The sequence below is a fragment of the Macaca mulatta genome, chromosome 20 (genome assembly GCF_049350105.2).
Source record: "Macaca mulatta isolate MMU2019108-1 chromosome 20, T2T-MMU8v2.0, whole genome shotgun sequence".
NCBI classification, from domain to species: Eukaryota; Metazoa; Chordata; class Mammalia; order Primates; family Cercopithecidae; genus Macaca; species Macaca mulatta.
Window position 1 is genome coordinate 2,884,460 of NC_133425.1, and position 13,141 is coordinate 2,897,600.

Below are 13,141 nucleotides of genomic sequence, written 5' to 3' on the forward strand. Positions count from 1 at the left end.
ACACCAGGGTGGGTTAGCGGTGACCAGAAAGACAGTGCCTTTAGAAGGCTTTTCAGGTTTGGCTTTTGGTGGGCTCATGGGAGGGGCTGAGGAGAGACGTAGCGCCTGTGTTTGGGTGCCCCAGGGAAGGGGCCGGGGTAGGCTCCTGAGAGTTCAGGCAGCAGTTCTGGGACACAGAGCAGGTAGGAGTCCCACGTAGAAAGGCATTCCCATCCCCCGGGAGCTAGTTAGGGAGGCTGACTCTGGGTGGGCCTGGCAGACTGGACAGAACGCCAGGTGCAGCACCTGGCCCTGGGCTGTCTCTTGCCTGGTGGAGCTGTGACAAGCGCCCCAAAAGGCCCAAGCCCCAGAGATGAGATGCTGGAGGCTGCTGAGCTGCTGTCGCAGGTGGAAGGAGCAGCATAGGAAGGGTCATGCGGTGGGAGGGGTCCTGGGGAGAGGCCGGGGTATGGGGACTAGGGGCTGAAGGCTCTGGGTGAGCAGACGGGCAGGGCTGTGCTGAGAGCATGGGGTGGAGGGCTTTTAGTCCACAGGGAGGTTGCCCCAGGTGGAATGTGTGGGGTGTTCAGGAGAGTGAGGAGGAGGAGGAGAGCCGAGAGGCTGGGGTACTGGCCGAGTCTTCTCAGCGGTGGTGGCATTTCTGTGGTGAGCCAGGCGGGGACCCCAGGACTTGGCAGCAGGCTCTGCGGGCTGTGGCACGGGCCTGCAGATCCCCTGGGGTTGGGCTTCGTGGGCCTGCACACCCCCTAAAGTTGGGCTTCATCCCTGCAGAGTGCTCTTTAGCTGTGCTTGTGTCTGATTCTAGAAAGTTGACCTGTATTTCCTTCCTCTGACTCACAAGCAGAGAGGCTGCTGCAGTCTCGTGCTGACTTTTTAATATAGCTTTGAGTTCTTGACACTTAACACTTGCCCTCCGGCACCTGTTCGCGCAGCCGATGCTGGCACTTCGGGCTGGTCCCCTCCCTCCCACCTCCGCCGTAGCACGGGGAAAGGTACTTGTGAGGAAGGCAGTGGTTTTCATTACTTACCTGACCAGTGACTTTTAACACTGGCAAGCTGCCGAGCGACCCTGGGGACACCGAGGCTGGGCGTCTCTGGCCCTGGCCTTTGCCGCCATGACACTGTGCTCTCTGAGCTCCATGGCGATCTCGCCTCCTACTCCAGGGCACGCAGTAGCCGCTTCTTGTGTGCTGAGTTTGGGTGTTGTTTGGCCCATTTCTGCCCCAGGCTCTGGAAGCAAACGCCGTCTCCACAGCCTCGGTGAGGCCCATCCAGGAGGAGCAGTCAGTGACGCCCCCGGGGAAGGTGGTGACCGTCAGCTCTCGCAGCCCCCGCTGCCCTCGGAACCAGGCTTCCCTCCGCAGCAGCAAGGCCTTCCCGCCCAGCTCGGCACCCTGCTCCTCAGGTGAGGCTGTGGCAGCCACATTCCCTGTGCCTGGGCTGCCCTGATGGCATCCTCTCAGGCTTCAGGGGCCGTGCCGAAGCTGAGGGCACAGGTGTGTCTAGGCCTGACCCCACTGTCCAGCTTGCCACAGTCCAGCTGACTGTATCTTCTGTGAAGATACAGAATCACTGCCTCCTCATGGGGAGGGCGACGCCAGGGCTTGTCACGAAGGACTTGTGGGGTCCCGGGGTGTAGAAGCTGGCAAGAAGCCGGCCTTTGCCAGGCTGGTCACTTTGGGGTCTGCTTTATGGTGCCAGCAAAAGCCTCACTAATGTGCTGAGTTGGTTCAAAGTCCCTGAGAAGGTTGTTATTTTTCTGTTTTTCTTTACATGTAAAACCTCAGAATAGAGAATCCTTCAGTTAGGGGAGGTGCCAACAGGTGAACACAAGTCCCGGAAAGAACGATGGAACAGTCTGCCAGTCCCCAGTGTGCCCCTCTGCCAGCTGCATATAGGAAATAATTTAAATTCAGGGATCATAAATTGTGTTCCTGGTACATAAAACTCCAAGACAAGCACGACCAGTTTCCTGAGGCATCAGTTTCACTCGCTTTCAACCCATAGTATTTTTATAATAAAGCAGATTATCATGGTTAGGGTGGTAAATTTTTAAGTTTGAAAATGGTGAGTTTTAGACTGGGCATAGTGGCTCACACCTGTAATCCCAGCACTTTGGGAGGCCGAGGCAGGTGGATCACCTGAAGTCAGGAGTTCCAGACCAGCCTGGCCAACATGGTGAAACCCCGTCTCTAGTGAAAATACAAAAAATTAGCTACTCAGGAGGCTGAGGCAGGAGAATCACTTGAACCCGGAAGGTGGGGGTTGCAATAAACCAAAATAGAGCCAGTGCACTCCAGCTCAGGCTACAGAGCGAGACTCCGTCTCAAAAAAAAAAAAAAAAAAGGTGAGTTTTAAAGGTAAAATAAGGCCCAGAACAGTGACTCATGCCTATAATCCCAGCACCTTGGGAGACCAAGGCAATAGGATCACTTGAAGCTAGGCTGGGCAACATAGCAAGACCTCATCTCTACAAAATATGAAAATAAAAAAAGTAGTTGAACGTTGTGGCTCATACCTGTGGTCCCAGCTATTTGGGAGGCTGAGGTGGGAGGATCACTTGAACCCAGGAGTTCAAGGCCGCACTGAGCCGTGATTGTGCCACTGTACTCCAGCCTGGGTGACAGAGGGGGCCAGGTGAGGGGTCCTGTGAGGGGGGGCCAGTCCCTTGAATTTTATTTTTTTGAGATGGAGTCTTGCTCCATCGCCCAGGCTGGAGTGCAGTGGTATGATCTCAGCTCACTGCAGGTTCCATGTTCTGAGTTCATGTGATGCTCCTGCCTCAGCCACCCGAGTAGTTGGGATTACAGGCATGTGCCACCACGCTTGGCTAATTTCTGTTTTTAGGAGAGACAGGGTTTTGCTATGTTGGCCAGGCTGGCCTACCGTGAATTCTCAGGGTGGTTTACAGCAGCCCTGACAATGATTAAGACATGTAGCAGGGTCCCACAAGACTAACTCGCTCATATTTCCTGTTCTTTTACCTCTGGGTCTGTTTTCTAAACACTCGAGATTTAGACCAGGGAGCAGCCAGCTATAGGCCTGCAGCCCAGATCCAGCCCACTGCTTGCTGTTTATAAATAAAGTTGTATTGGCACACAGCCACACTCATTTGTTCACAGGTTGTCTGTAGTTGCTATTGTGCTACAGTGCACGGCTGAGTTGCCCCAGAGACAATATGATCTACAGAGTGCACATTGGTTATCTGGCCCTTCACCGAGCAAGTTGACTGACTAGAGACCCTGAAGGCTCTTCTAGCCCTCGAACATCTTTGGTGTCTTATCTGCCTTTACTCCTGAGCACTGAGCGAAATGGTGAAGTGCTTTTGTCCTATCCAGGAGACCAGTGGTCTGCTCAAAATGGAAACAAGAATTTCAGTGAGAAGGATAGAAAATCAGTCTTTATATGGGACTGAGATAGAGGTCTCTCCTTTCGAGACAACCGAACGGGTTGCCGAGAGAATGCCTTTCTGACTTTCTTACCAACAGAATTCTGCGACCCTGGACCTGTTGCTAGGTGAATGCTGTCACATTGATTCTCTCCTCTCCACTGCCAGGTTTGAGAAACCCTCCAAGACCCCTCTTGGTGCCTGGTCCCTCCGGCACGGGAAGCAGTGACTCAGATGGTGGCCTTTTTGCTGTCCCGACAACCTTGCCACCCAACAGCCGACATGGGAAGCTCTTCTCTCCCAGTAAAGAAGCGGAGCTGACTTTCCGCCAGCATCTGAGCTCTATCAGTGTGAGTGTGTGGGGCGGGCCGCCCATGTGCGAGCGTCCCCGTGGTGTGGAGAGCGCACCTTCAGGTGCCGGACGCTGCTCCCTTACAGATGCAGTCGGATTTCTTCCTGCCAAAGCCCCGGAAGCTGCGGAACCGGCACCTGCGGAAGCCACTGGTGGTCCAGGTCAGGGTCTTGTCAAGTCTGAACATGTGGCCTCGTGGCTGGGCCAACCGGGACACAGGGCTTCTTCCTTTTCTCGCGTTTTCATGGTGTAAAATGGGGAAATCCCTGCCCCTTCCTTCCCTCTTGTGAGTAGAGTAAAAATGCAAGTAATAACAGTGAACTTAATGGTACCCAGAAGTAAAGGTAATCTTTCAACAACAGAGAAATCCACTTGCAGAAAAGACAGTTATAGGGATTCAGGTCCAAAGAATGTGCAGATTGGGATGTATTCATGGACTCTCAGCACCTGTTTATAAACATTTAGTCGGTGGAGCAGTTGCCAGGGCATGTGGGTCCGCCGGAGCCCAGGCCTCTCATGAGCTCCCCGAAGTCCCTGAGGATGCCGTATGCAAGCTTGGGGGACAGCCAGGGACTCAGGCACCTCAGAAGAAGAGCTTGGCATTCTGAAGCATAAAAATACAGAAAGTGAGGTGGGAAGTCTGAGATAATGATGGCCTTAGAAATTTATGGATGTGTGTTGTTTTGGATTAATCCACAGGTTTCCTTTTGTTAGACTCTTAGAAATCTCTTTCTCCCTTGAGATTAGTGTATTTACAAATGAGAGATTGCATGGACGGTCTTGGGAAGAAAGATGCCTGCTAAATCTTGGGTGTTCTTTGTTCAGACTAAGACCAGGGCTGGAAACTATGGCCCAGGGGCTACTTCCAGCCTGACTGTTGTTTGTTTAGTTTAAAGCAGCTTTATAGATGGAGAATTCACATATTGTAATGTTTGCCCATTTAAACCTTGTGACTTAGTGGTCACAAGGTGTACGACCATCACCATGGTCTAATCCCAGAACGTCACCACCCAGAACGGAAGCCCGGCACCTGTGAACTCACGTTGCTTCTCCCGCCAGCCCTTGGCAACCACAGATCCACTTTCTGTCTCTATGGATTTGTCTGTTCTGGGCATTTCCTATAAATGGGATCATACAATATGTGTTCTTTGCCACATCATATTTTTGTAAATAAAGTTTTACTGGCACGCAGCCATGATTATTCATTTCTGTACTATCTACTGTTTTCCACACGGATATGGTTAAGTATGGCCCCAAAACCTAAAATATTTCCTACCTGGCCCTTTACGGAAAAAGTGTATCAATCTCTGCTATGAAAAGTGTAGCCTTTGGAGTGAAAGTTCACGCTACTAGGCTGCAGCGTACCGCTGTCTCTAGTAGCACCTCCTCTCTAGTCTCTCCGATGCCAGTGTCCTGGGGCATTTCAGAGGGTCAGGGAACTGCAGCGGCACCCCCAGAGGCCAAAGCGCCTCAGACACTTGTAGGTCGAGAGACGCTTTTCTGTTCGTGTTCTATCTTGATCACTAGCAGTTTCAGTGATGAACACGGTTTCTCAGATGGTAGTCCTTGTCACTCAAACCTGCTGTAGCACATTCGGCCTAATTATTCACACACAAAAGCCCTGTGAAGGAGCACTTCATGCCCTTTGGTGCCTGTGTGTTACAAGCAGTGACTTTATTTTCCTTACCCCATGTGTGAGGAAGCCCAGAATTGGGGGTGTCACTCATAAAAGTCCATGTCCAGTGGTTATAAACAGGTTTATGGGCCGGGCACGGTGGCTCAAGCCTGTAATCCCAGCACTTTGGGAGGCCGAGACGGGCGGATCACGAGGTCAAGAGATCGAGACCATCCTGGCTAACACGGTGAAACCCCGTCTCTACTAAAAAATACAAAAAACTAGCCGGGCGAGGTGGCGGGCGCCTGTAATCCCAGCTACTCGGGAGGCTGAGGCAGGAGAATGGCGTAAACCCGGGAGGCGGAGCTTGCAGTGAGCTGAGATCCGGCCACTGCATTCCAACCTGGGCAACAGAGCGAGACTCCGTCTCAAAAAAAAAAACAAAAACAAACAAACAAACAAACAAAAAAAACAGGTTTATATGACTAGTTGCATTCCAGTCAAATCCAGAAGAAAGTTCTGGATTAAAAGTGGATCAGGCCGGGTGCAGTGGCTCACACGTGTAATCCCAGCACTTTGGGAGGCTGAGGCAGGTGGACCACCTGAGGTCAGGAGTTCAGGACCAGCCTGGCCAACATGGTGAAACCCCGTCTCTACTACAAATACACAAATTAGCTGGGCGTGGTGGTGAGTGCCTGTAATCCCAGCTACTTGGGAGGCTGAGGCAGGAGAATCACTTGAACCTGGGAGGCAGAGATTTCAGTGAGCCAAGATTGCACCACTGCCCTCTAGCCTGGGTGACAGAGCAAGACTCCATCTCAAAAAAAAAAGTGGGGCCGGGCGCGGTGGCTCACGCCTGTAATCCCAGCACTTTGGGAGGCCGAGGCGGGCGGATCACAAGGTCAGGAGATCGAGACCATGGTGAAACCCCGTCTCTACTAAAAATAGAAAAAAAAAATTAGCCGGGCGCAGTGGCGGGTGCCTGTAGTCCCAGCTACTCGGGAGGCTGAGGCAGGAGAATGGCGTGAACCCGGGAGGCGGAGCTTGCAGTGAGCCGAGATTGCGCCACTGCACTCCAGCCTGGGCGACAGAGCAAGACTCCGTCTCAAAAAAAAAAAAAAAAAAAAAGTGGATCACTGTGACATTCCTCCAGTTTTCCCTGGGAAAGGTTTGATTACCTGGGTTTGTTTCAGAGAGAACCTAACTGAGGCTTGGGGTGCACAGGTCCTAACTGTCTGGGACGGTCCCAGATACCCTGTGTCATCGGCTCTGGAAGAAGAGCCCCACCTGGCTATGCTGGGCACCCTCTTATTTGGGACATTCCTTTGTAACTGGGAGTGATTTTTTGGCATGGGAGTTTGATCACCTTGATTGTTTACCATTTTCCCACAGAGAACACTGCTCCCTAGACCATCGGAAAACCAGTCCCACAACGTTTGTTCCTTCTCCATCCTGTCTAACTCTTCCGTAACTGGTAAGGACCCTGAGCTTTTCTGGGGTAGCTTGTCCCTCCTCCTCACATGAGGGCCCTGGCTTTGGAAACAATGGGTGCTTATTTCCATGGCTTATTTTCAGGCATTCCTTTGTTCATTCTACCGACAAATACCTAGTGTGCCCTATGTGCTGGGCCGCAGGCTGCGGTGGCAGGCGAGGCGGCTAGTCCAAAGGGTGCCCTTCGTCTGTGGCCTCAGATGGCCTTGTGTGAGGTGCTAGGCTTGGTTCGAGTTGCGTCTCTTGTCTGCTCTGTATACGTAACGTCTTGTCAGCCGTTTTATATAGTGGATGTGTTCTTGGGGTGTATGGATTATGCTTCCACCAGTCTGTACATTTAGTGGGGGCCTTGGTTCCTTGCAGTAGATCTTACACAGGGAGAAACCTCTAGTGAAGCACATACTGTGACTTCCCTTTTCTACCAGTGTTGACTTCCACATCTCTCACTGACTTATCGCAAGACACTTACAGCTGTCGATTGCTTTTTCTCCTGCCTACTTGTCGGTTTTCAACTGTGGAAAGCCTGGCAAGATAAAACCAAATTGCAGTGGCAGCATCTTAGTCCAGAATCTGATGCTCTGACTGCCCCGGGGCCTGTACCTCAGCTCAGGGGCTTGTCACCCTTAAAGAGCCATTTCCACAGGATGACAGTGGTGACCGCAGCCTTCCAGTCGCTCCTGGGAGGCACAGTGGTGGGTGCCAGAGCTTGTGTCATGCTGGGGGCCTGTGTGACCTCTGACTCCTCACATTAACATTTGGAATGTTCCGTGGCTTCCAGCTTGGCTCGGCTCCCACACCCCCAACAGTGGCGGTAAAGGAAGCCCCCTGCGGCCCCATCCTGCTGTGAGGGCACGGTGGGTGGGCTCGACATGTCTGCTTTTGCCCTCGCCCTCGCAGGGAGAGGTTCGTTCCGGCCCATCCAGTCTTCTCTGACCAAAGCAGCTCTGTCTCGGCCGATCGTGCCCAAGGTCCTTCCACCCCAGGCCACGAGTCACCTGGCCAGTAAGTCTGTACCTGCATGGCCACAGCCACTGAGTGAGCCTCTGAGGGATGTTTTTGTGACCAGGTTTTTTGAATGTCTTCTTCTCCAAATCATAATGTCTCATTACCCTTCACCGAGAACATCTAAGCCCTTGGCTCTTGCATTGACATGAGGTGTGAGGGAGAAGCTGTTCCCTGAGCCCTCTTGGGACATCTCATGGGTTGTCAGTAGAGCAGAGAAGTGCAGCGTCCTTTTTGTTGCCAGGTGCTATCGACTTAGCAGCTACGAGTGCCGGCATCCTCTCTGGGAACCCCCTCCCTGCCTTGGACACCGAGGGCTTGTCTGGCATCTCTCCACTGTCTTCAGACGAGGTGACGGGCGCCATCTCGGGGCAGGACTCCACTGGAACTCACCAGGATGGAGACGCCCTCCCCGCTGTGGGGGTGAGTATGTTTAGAAGGGCTTTTCAGCATTACCACCAACTTCTGGTGTGGACACCAAAGCCATGGGGCTGAGATCACCCTGGACTCCAGCTCTGCCTTTGGAGGAGAGTCTCCGGACCAGGGGTGCCATGGCGTGAGCAAGCTCTGTGTAGTACAAAGCAGGAGGGGCGTCGAGAGCCACTGAAGGAAAGTTGGGGACAGGCTTGCCATGTGGCACTGGAGAACCCAGAGCTGAGACGGTGTGGAAACACAGCTCTATCTGAGAGTGACTGTGACCAAGCTGGCAGCAGCGAGCCCACAACACTGTGCTCGGACCCACTGAGCATCTCTTTCATCTGGGAAGATAGCAGCCTGCATGGCCTTGGCCATTGCTCCTTTATGAGGCTCTAAGCACCTGGTTTCTCTGGCCTCCCATGGCCACTTCAGAGCGGCCCCGAGGAGGGTGAGGTGGGCTGATGCTGTTAAGACTCCAGGAGCCCAGCCCTGCCTGCTACAAAGTTGACTTCCTCATAGGACTTTACTTGACTCTTGGAAGCAACAAAAAATTGCAAGTACAGGACCCACACTTGAAAGTCGCCATTCAGCGTTTTCGATCTCAGACTCCTGTCCGTTTACTGTCCCTCTGCCGTTAGGAGGCCAGGGGGATGGAACACCTCTTTTTCTGGAACCCGGTCGCGGGCGAGGGCATGGGTGGCATCTGGTGCACCCTGCAGCTGCTCATGGGCGTGCTGTTCCTGCAGGGCTCCGACCCGTTCGCCAGCATCCCTTCGAGGCCTGAGCAGGAACCAGTGGCAGACGGTTTCCAGGTAGAGTGTGCTCTTGGGCTGCTGGGCAAAGCAGCCGCCCCAGGACTCCCTGCAGTGCCGTGAGCTGCCACCTGCAGTGTTGCAGTGGCCTGGCTTCTCTCCTAGATTGTGCAGTGGCTTTGCCGTTCTTCTGCCTGCCGGGCCAACTGCCCAGGGTGGATAAATGAATACGACTGTCCGCCACCTCAGACTTCCCTGCTCCCCTCTCCGAGGCAGGCTGTTTCAGACCCAGCTCTGGAAGAACTCAGCTTTCTGGGAGGAGGAGGCCGTCAGCTAGTAACTCCCCCAGCCCCCACTCTCTTTCTGGCAGCAGTCAAAGCAGGTCCAGGTCACTGCAACCTGACCTTCTGACTCTGCCATACTGAGTGTTTTTGGGAGAAATAAATTCCCCGAGTGTGTTCCTGAGTTGGAGGGATGAGGTGATTGCAGCGCTCATCACCCTATTGATTTGCCCACAAGCTAGGAGACTAAGCTGGTGTTTCCTCCCTTGTCATGGGTTCTGGTAGACCTGGTTGTGTCTGAAAAATACCTGTCTCCCAGCAGGGCTCGCCTGTTCTGTCCTTATCTGAGCTGCCTAAGGCCCCTCTCCAGAATGGCCTCTCCACGCCGCTGTCCTCGTCAGAGAGCTCCAGCACCCGGCTGTCTCCACCAGATGTCTCTGCTCTGCTCGACATCTCCCTGCCCGGCCCGCCTGAGGATGCGCTGTCACAGGGCGAGCCTGCCACACACATTAGCGACTCCATCATTGAGATCGCCATCAGCTCCGGTCAGTACGGTAAGGGCAGGCCGGCCTCCCAGCCCTTCCTGTCATCAGGTGTTGATCTCCTGCCCCGTGTCTGCCACACTTCCTGGGATATTCCAGTTTGTGATTTTTACGAATTGAAAACCTGCCACCTACAAGGTGCTGTCTGGCTCTGGCAGGGACGTTGCAGGTGGATAAGGTAGCTGTGGGACCTGAGGCAGCTGATGGCCTGGTAGGCTTGCTCCTGACCTTCAGGCGAGACAGTGGGATGGCCCCCAGGCACTCTTCAGCCTGGGGATCACACAGTATTTTCCTAGTTGATCTTGAACCTGAGCAGGCAGCCTGCGGGTCTTGCACAGCTTATGAAGCAGTTGGACTGGCCTGTGGGCTGTGGTCTCACCTGCTGTCTGGGACAAAGCTGCTGGGAGCAGAGGTTTGTTGCTCACTGGTGTGACGCAGGCTGTGGGTTCAGAGAGTTGTGAGTTCACAGTGTGTTAGCATGTAGCCTTGGGCAGATCACCAACTTGTTGAACCTCCCTTTCCTAAGCAGTAAGTTGAGAATAAGGTACAGCTCGCAGGGCTGCTATGGGTGCCATGAGGTGACTCACGTGGAATCAGTAGTGGCCACTGCTATCACCTTCACTCTGTGCTGCGCCCTTCCGCCCTGCAGAGCTGTTCTGCAGGTGCTGTGCTCCTTACCTGCAGAGCCATGCCATCTATCTGGTTCAGCAGGGCAGAGCCCTGTGGCCCTGCTGCCTTCTCCGTGGTGGACTGGAGGAGCGAGGTACCGTTCACCGCCCACAGCAAGGCGTTTCTGATCTGGGGTCTTGGTTGGCAGGTGAAGGGGTCCCCCTTTCTCCAGCGAAACTGAACGGCAGTGACAGTTCCAAGAGCCTTCCCTCCCCGTCCAGCAGCCCCCAACCACACTGGATCGCCTCTCCCACCCACGACCCCCAGTGGTACCCCAGTGATTCCACCGACTCCTCGCTCAGCAGCCTGTTTGGTGAGTGTATGGGCAGGACCTCTGTCTCCTTTCCCAGAGCAGCAGGGGCTGGGGTCGGCGGGACGCTGGATTCTCATTCTACTCAAACTCCCACGAGGACTGTTGGCTTGTTCACTTCTCAAGTGTTTGTGTTTTTCTGAGTTAATATTTTTGGGTGTAATTTACATGTGAGTGTACACATTTTTAGTGTACAGTTCACCAAGCTGTGGCAAGCATGTACAGCCTGGTAACCCACAACCCAATGGAGACCTAGAACGTTCTCGTGAGCCCAGATGCTGGGTTCTATGTGCCTTCCCAGTCTGTTCAGGTAGCCTGGCCGCTCCCCACTAGGGTTCTCTCGAGGGCAGAAAAGGAAATGGTATCTTGGCACTCTCTTGGCTCTTCTCTTTCTGTTGTCAGTAAGGTATTCAGAAGTGGATGGTCCAGCTGCCACCTGGCGCATTCTTGAATACAGATCGGAGAGTTCAGAGGACGTGTTCGTCGTCCTACCACCCTGTCCGTCTGCCCACTGGGTAGCAGGTGTGGCCGGAAGGGGGTGTCATAGGCAAAGACACACCTGCTGCTGTAGCCTGCCCAGAGAGAGCTCCGGTTAAGATGTCTGGGGTCTTCGCGCCCACAGTTGTACGGGGCCAGGGCTTGTGGCTGGGCACATCCGGCATGATGGGCACCATGCCTGACAGCCCTGAACCGTTGGGCACTTTGGGTCTGGGAGGTGCTGGGAGGGACCCAGCACCCTGCAAGCGTTTCCTTTTGTCGCATGTAGCAGTGCAGATGTTTCGACAGTTACATGTGAATCATGAGAAACTGGAAACAGGCCAGGCATAGTGGCTCATGTCTGTAATCCCAGTACTTCGGGAGGCCAAAGTAGGAGGATTGCTTGAGGCCAGGAGTTTGAGACCAGCCTTGGTAGCATAGAGAGACCTTGTCTCTACAGAAAATTTTAAAATGAGCCAGGTGTGGTGGTACATGCCTATAGTCCCAGCAACTTGGGAGGCTGAGGTGGGAGGATTGCTTGAGCCTCTGAATTTGAGGCTGCGGTGAGCCATGATCACCACTGCACTGCAGCCTGGGCAAGAGCGAGACCCTGCCTCAAAAAAAAATTAAAAGGCCGGGCATGGTGGCTCATGCCTGTAATGCCAGCCCTTTGGGAGGCAGAAGCGGGCAGATCGCAAGCTCAGGAGATTGAGACCATCCTGTGAATGGTGAAAGCCCGTCTCTACTAAAAATACAAAAAATTAGCTGGGTGTGGAGGCGGGCTCCTGTAGTCTCAGCTACTCAGGAGGCTGAGGCGGGAGAATGGCGTGAACCCAGGAAGCGGAGCTTGCAGTGAGCCGAGGTTGTGCCACTGCACTCCAGCGTGGGCGACTGAGCGAGACTCCGTCTCAAAAAAAAAAAAATTAAAGTTGGAAACAACCTGCATGAGACTAGTCACACAGAAGAAAGTATGGGAGTGGGGGATGGCAGTGAGAGTGGGAGACCATGATGGGGTTGGGGGTTGGCAGCGAGGGTGGGACACCGTGATGGGGGTGGGGATGGCAGTGAGAATGGGAGACCGTGGGAGTCATGGAAAAGGTGTACATCTGTATGCATGAAGGCGTGTTAAACGAGAAGAGCTCATCACGGCATGTTGAATCTCTCGGAAGCTCTTTGCACAAGTCTGTGGATTGGGGCCGGGGCCAGGGCCGGGGCTGGGGTTGGGGCCGGGGCTTGGCCTGGCTGCCCCCAGCCTCAGGACCCTTCTGCTGGTCTGGTCCAGACCAAAGAGGGTTGAGGGTGTTTTCCTCTGGCCTTTTCTCTGCAGCAAGCTTCATCTCCCCAGAAAAGAGCCGCAAGATGTTGCCAACTCCCATTGGGACCAACAGTGGCACCTCCTTGCTTGGCCCCAGCTTGTTGGACGGAAACTCGCGGGACTCATTTGTGTCCAGGTCCCTGGCTGATGTCGCAGAGGTGAGTGCGTTGACCTCACAGCTGCACCTGACCACCACCCCTCGTGCCAGGGGTTGCCAGCACTCTTCCTGCACACCTGTGGGTTAGTAAGAGCTGTTTGCCAAGAGTGGAAGATCAGGAAACAGCACGTACACACTCGGGTCCCTGACTACTGAGAATGGAGAGATCTGGGGATGCTAGGCTGGCTCTCGTCCCCACATGCAGAATGACAGACTTAGTCACAGCTGAGCTCTGCAGGTCTCTGAACTGGGAGCCCTGGTCTGGCGTGTAGAGCAGGGTCTCTGAAGGCAGCCAGAGCCAAGTGGGGATGTCACCTGTCCTTCACCGGCTGTGAGGTGCTGAGGTGCGGGTACCATTGTGGAGGAGTAAGGG

General features: G+C 54.0%; 1 protein-coding gene across 16 annotated transcripts in view; it reads left to right on the forward strand.

The window, feature by feature from the left end:
* CRAMP1 (cramped chromatin regulator homolog 1) overlaps positions 1 to 13,141 on the forward strand; it is a 66,989-nt gene that overhangs the window by 47,241 nt on the left and 6,607 nt on the right. For 4 of the 16 annotated variants that reach the window (XM_015125290.3, XM_028840912.2, XM_028840907.2 and 1 more), the window contains exons 11-20: positions 1,228 to 1,405; positions 3,557 to 3,738; positions 3,827 to 3,901; positions 6,748 to 6,829; positions 7,744 to 7,848; positions 8,093 to 8,271; positions 9,012 to 9,077; positions 9,618 to 9,852; positions 10,658 to 10,822; positions 12,624 to 12,769. In XM_015125290.3, coding sequence (XP_014980776.1) covers positions 1,228 to 1,405; positions 3,557 to 3,738; positions 3,827 to 3,901; positions 6,748 to 6,829; positions 7,744 to 7,848; positions 8,093 to 8,271; positions 9,012 to 9,077; positions 9,618 to 9,852; positions 10,658 to 10,822; positions 12,624 to 12,769 — 1,413 coding nt within the window. The remainder of the gene's footprint in view (positions 1 to 1,227; positions 1,406 to 3,556; positions 3,739 to 3,826; positions 3,902 to 6,747; positions 6,830 to 7,743; positions 7,849 to 8,092; positions 8,272 to 9,011; positions 9,078 to 9,617; positions 9,853 to 10,657; positions 10,823 to 12,623; positions 12,770 to 13,141) is intronic. The other 12 variants (XM_077985084.1, XM_028840908.2, XM_077985082.1 and 9 more) reach the window with 9 other exon arrangements.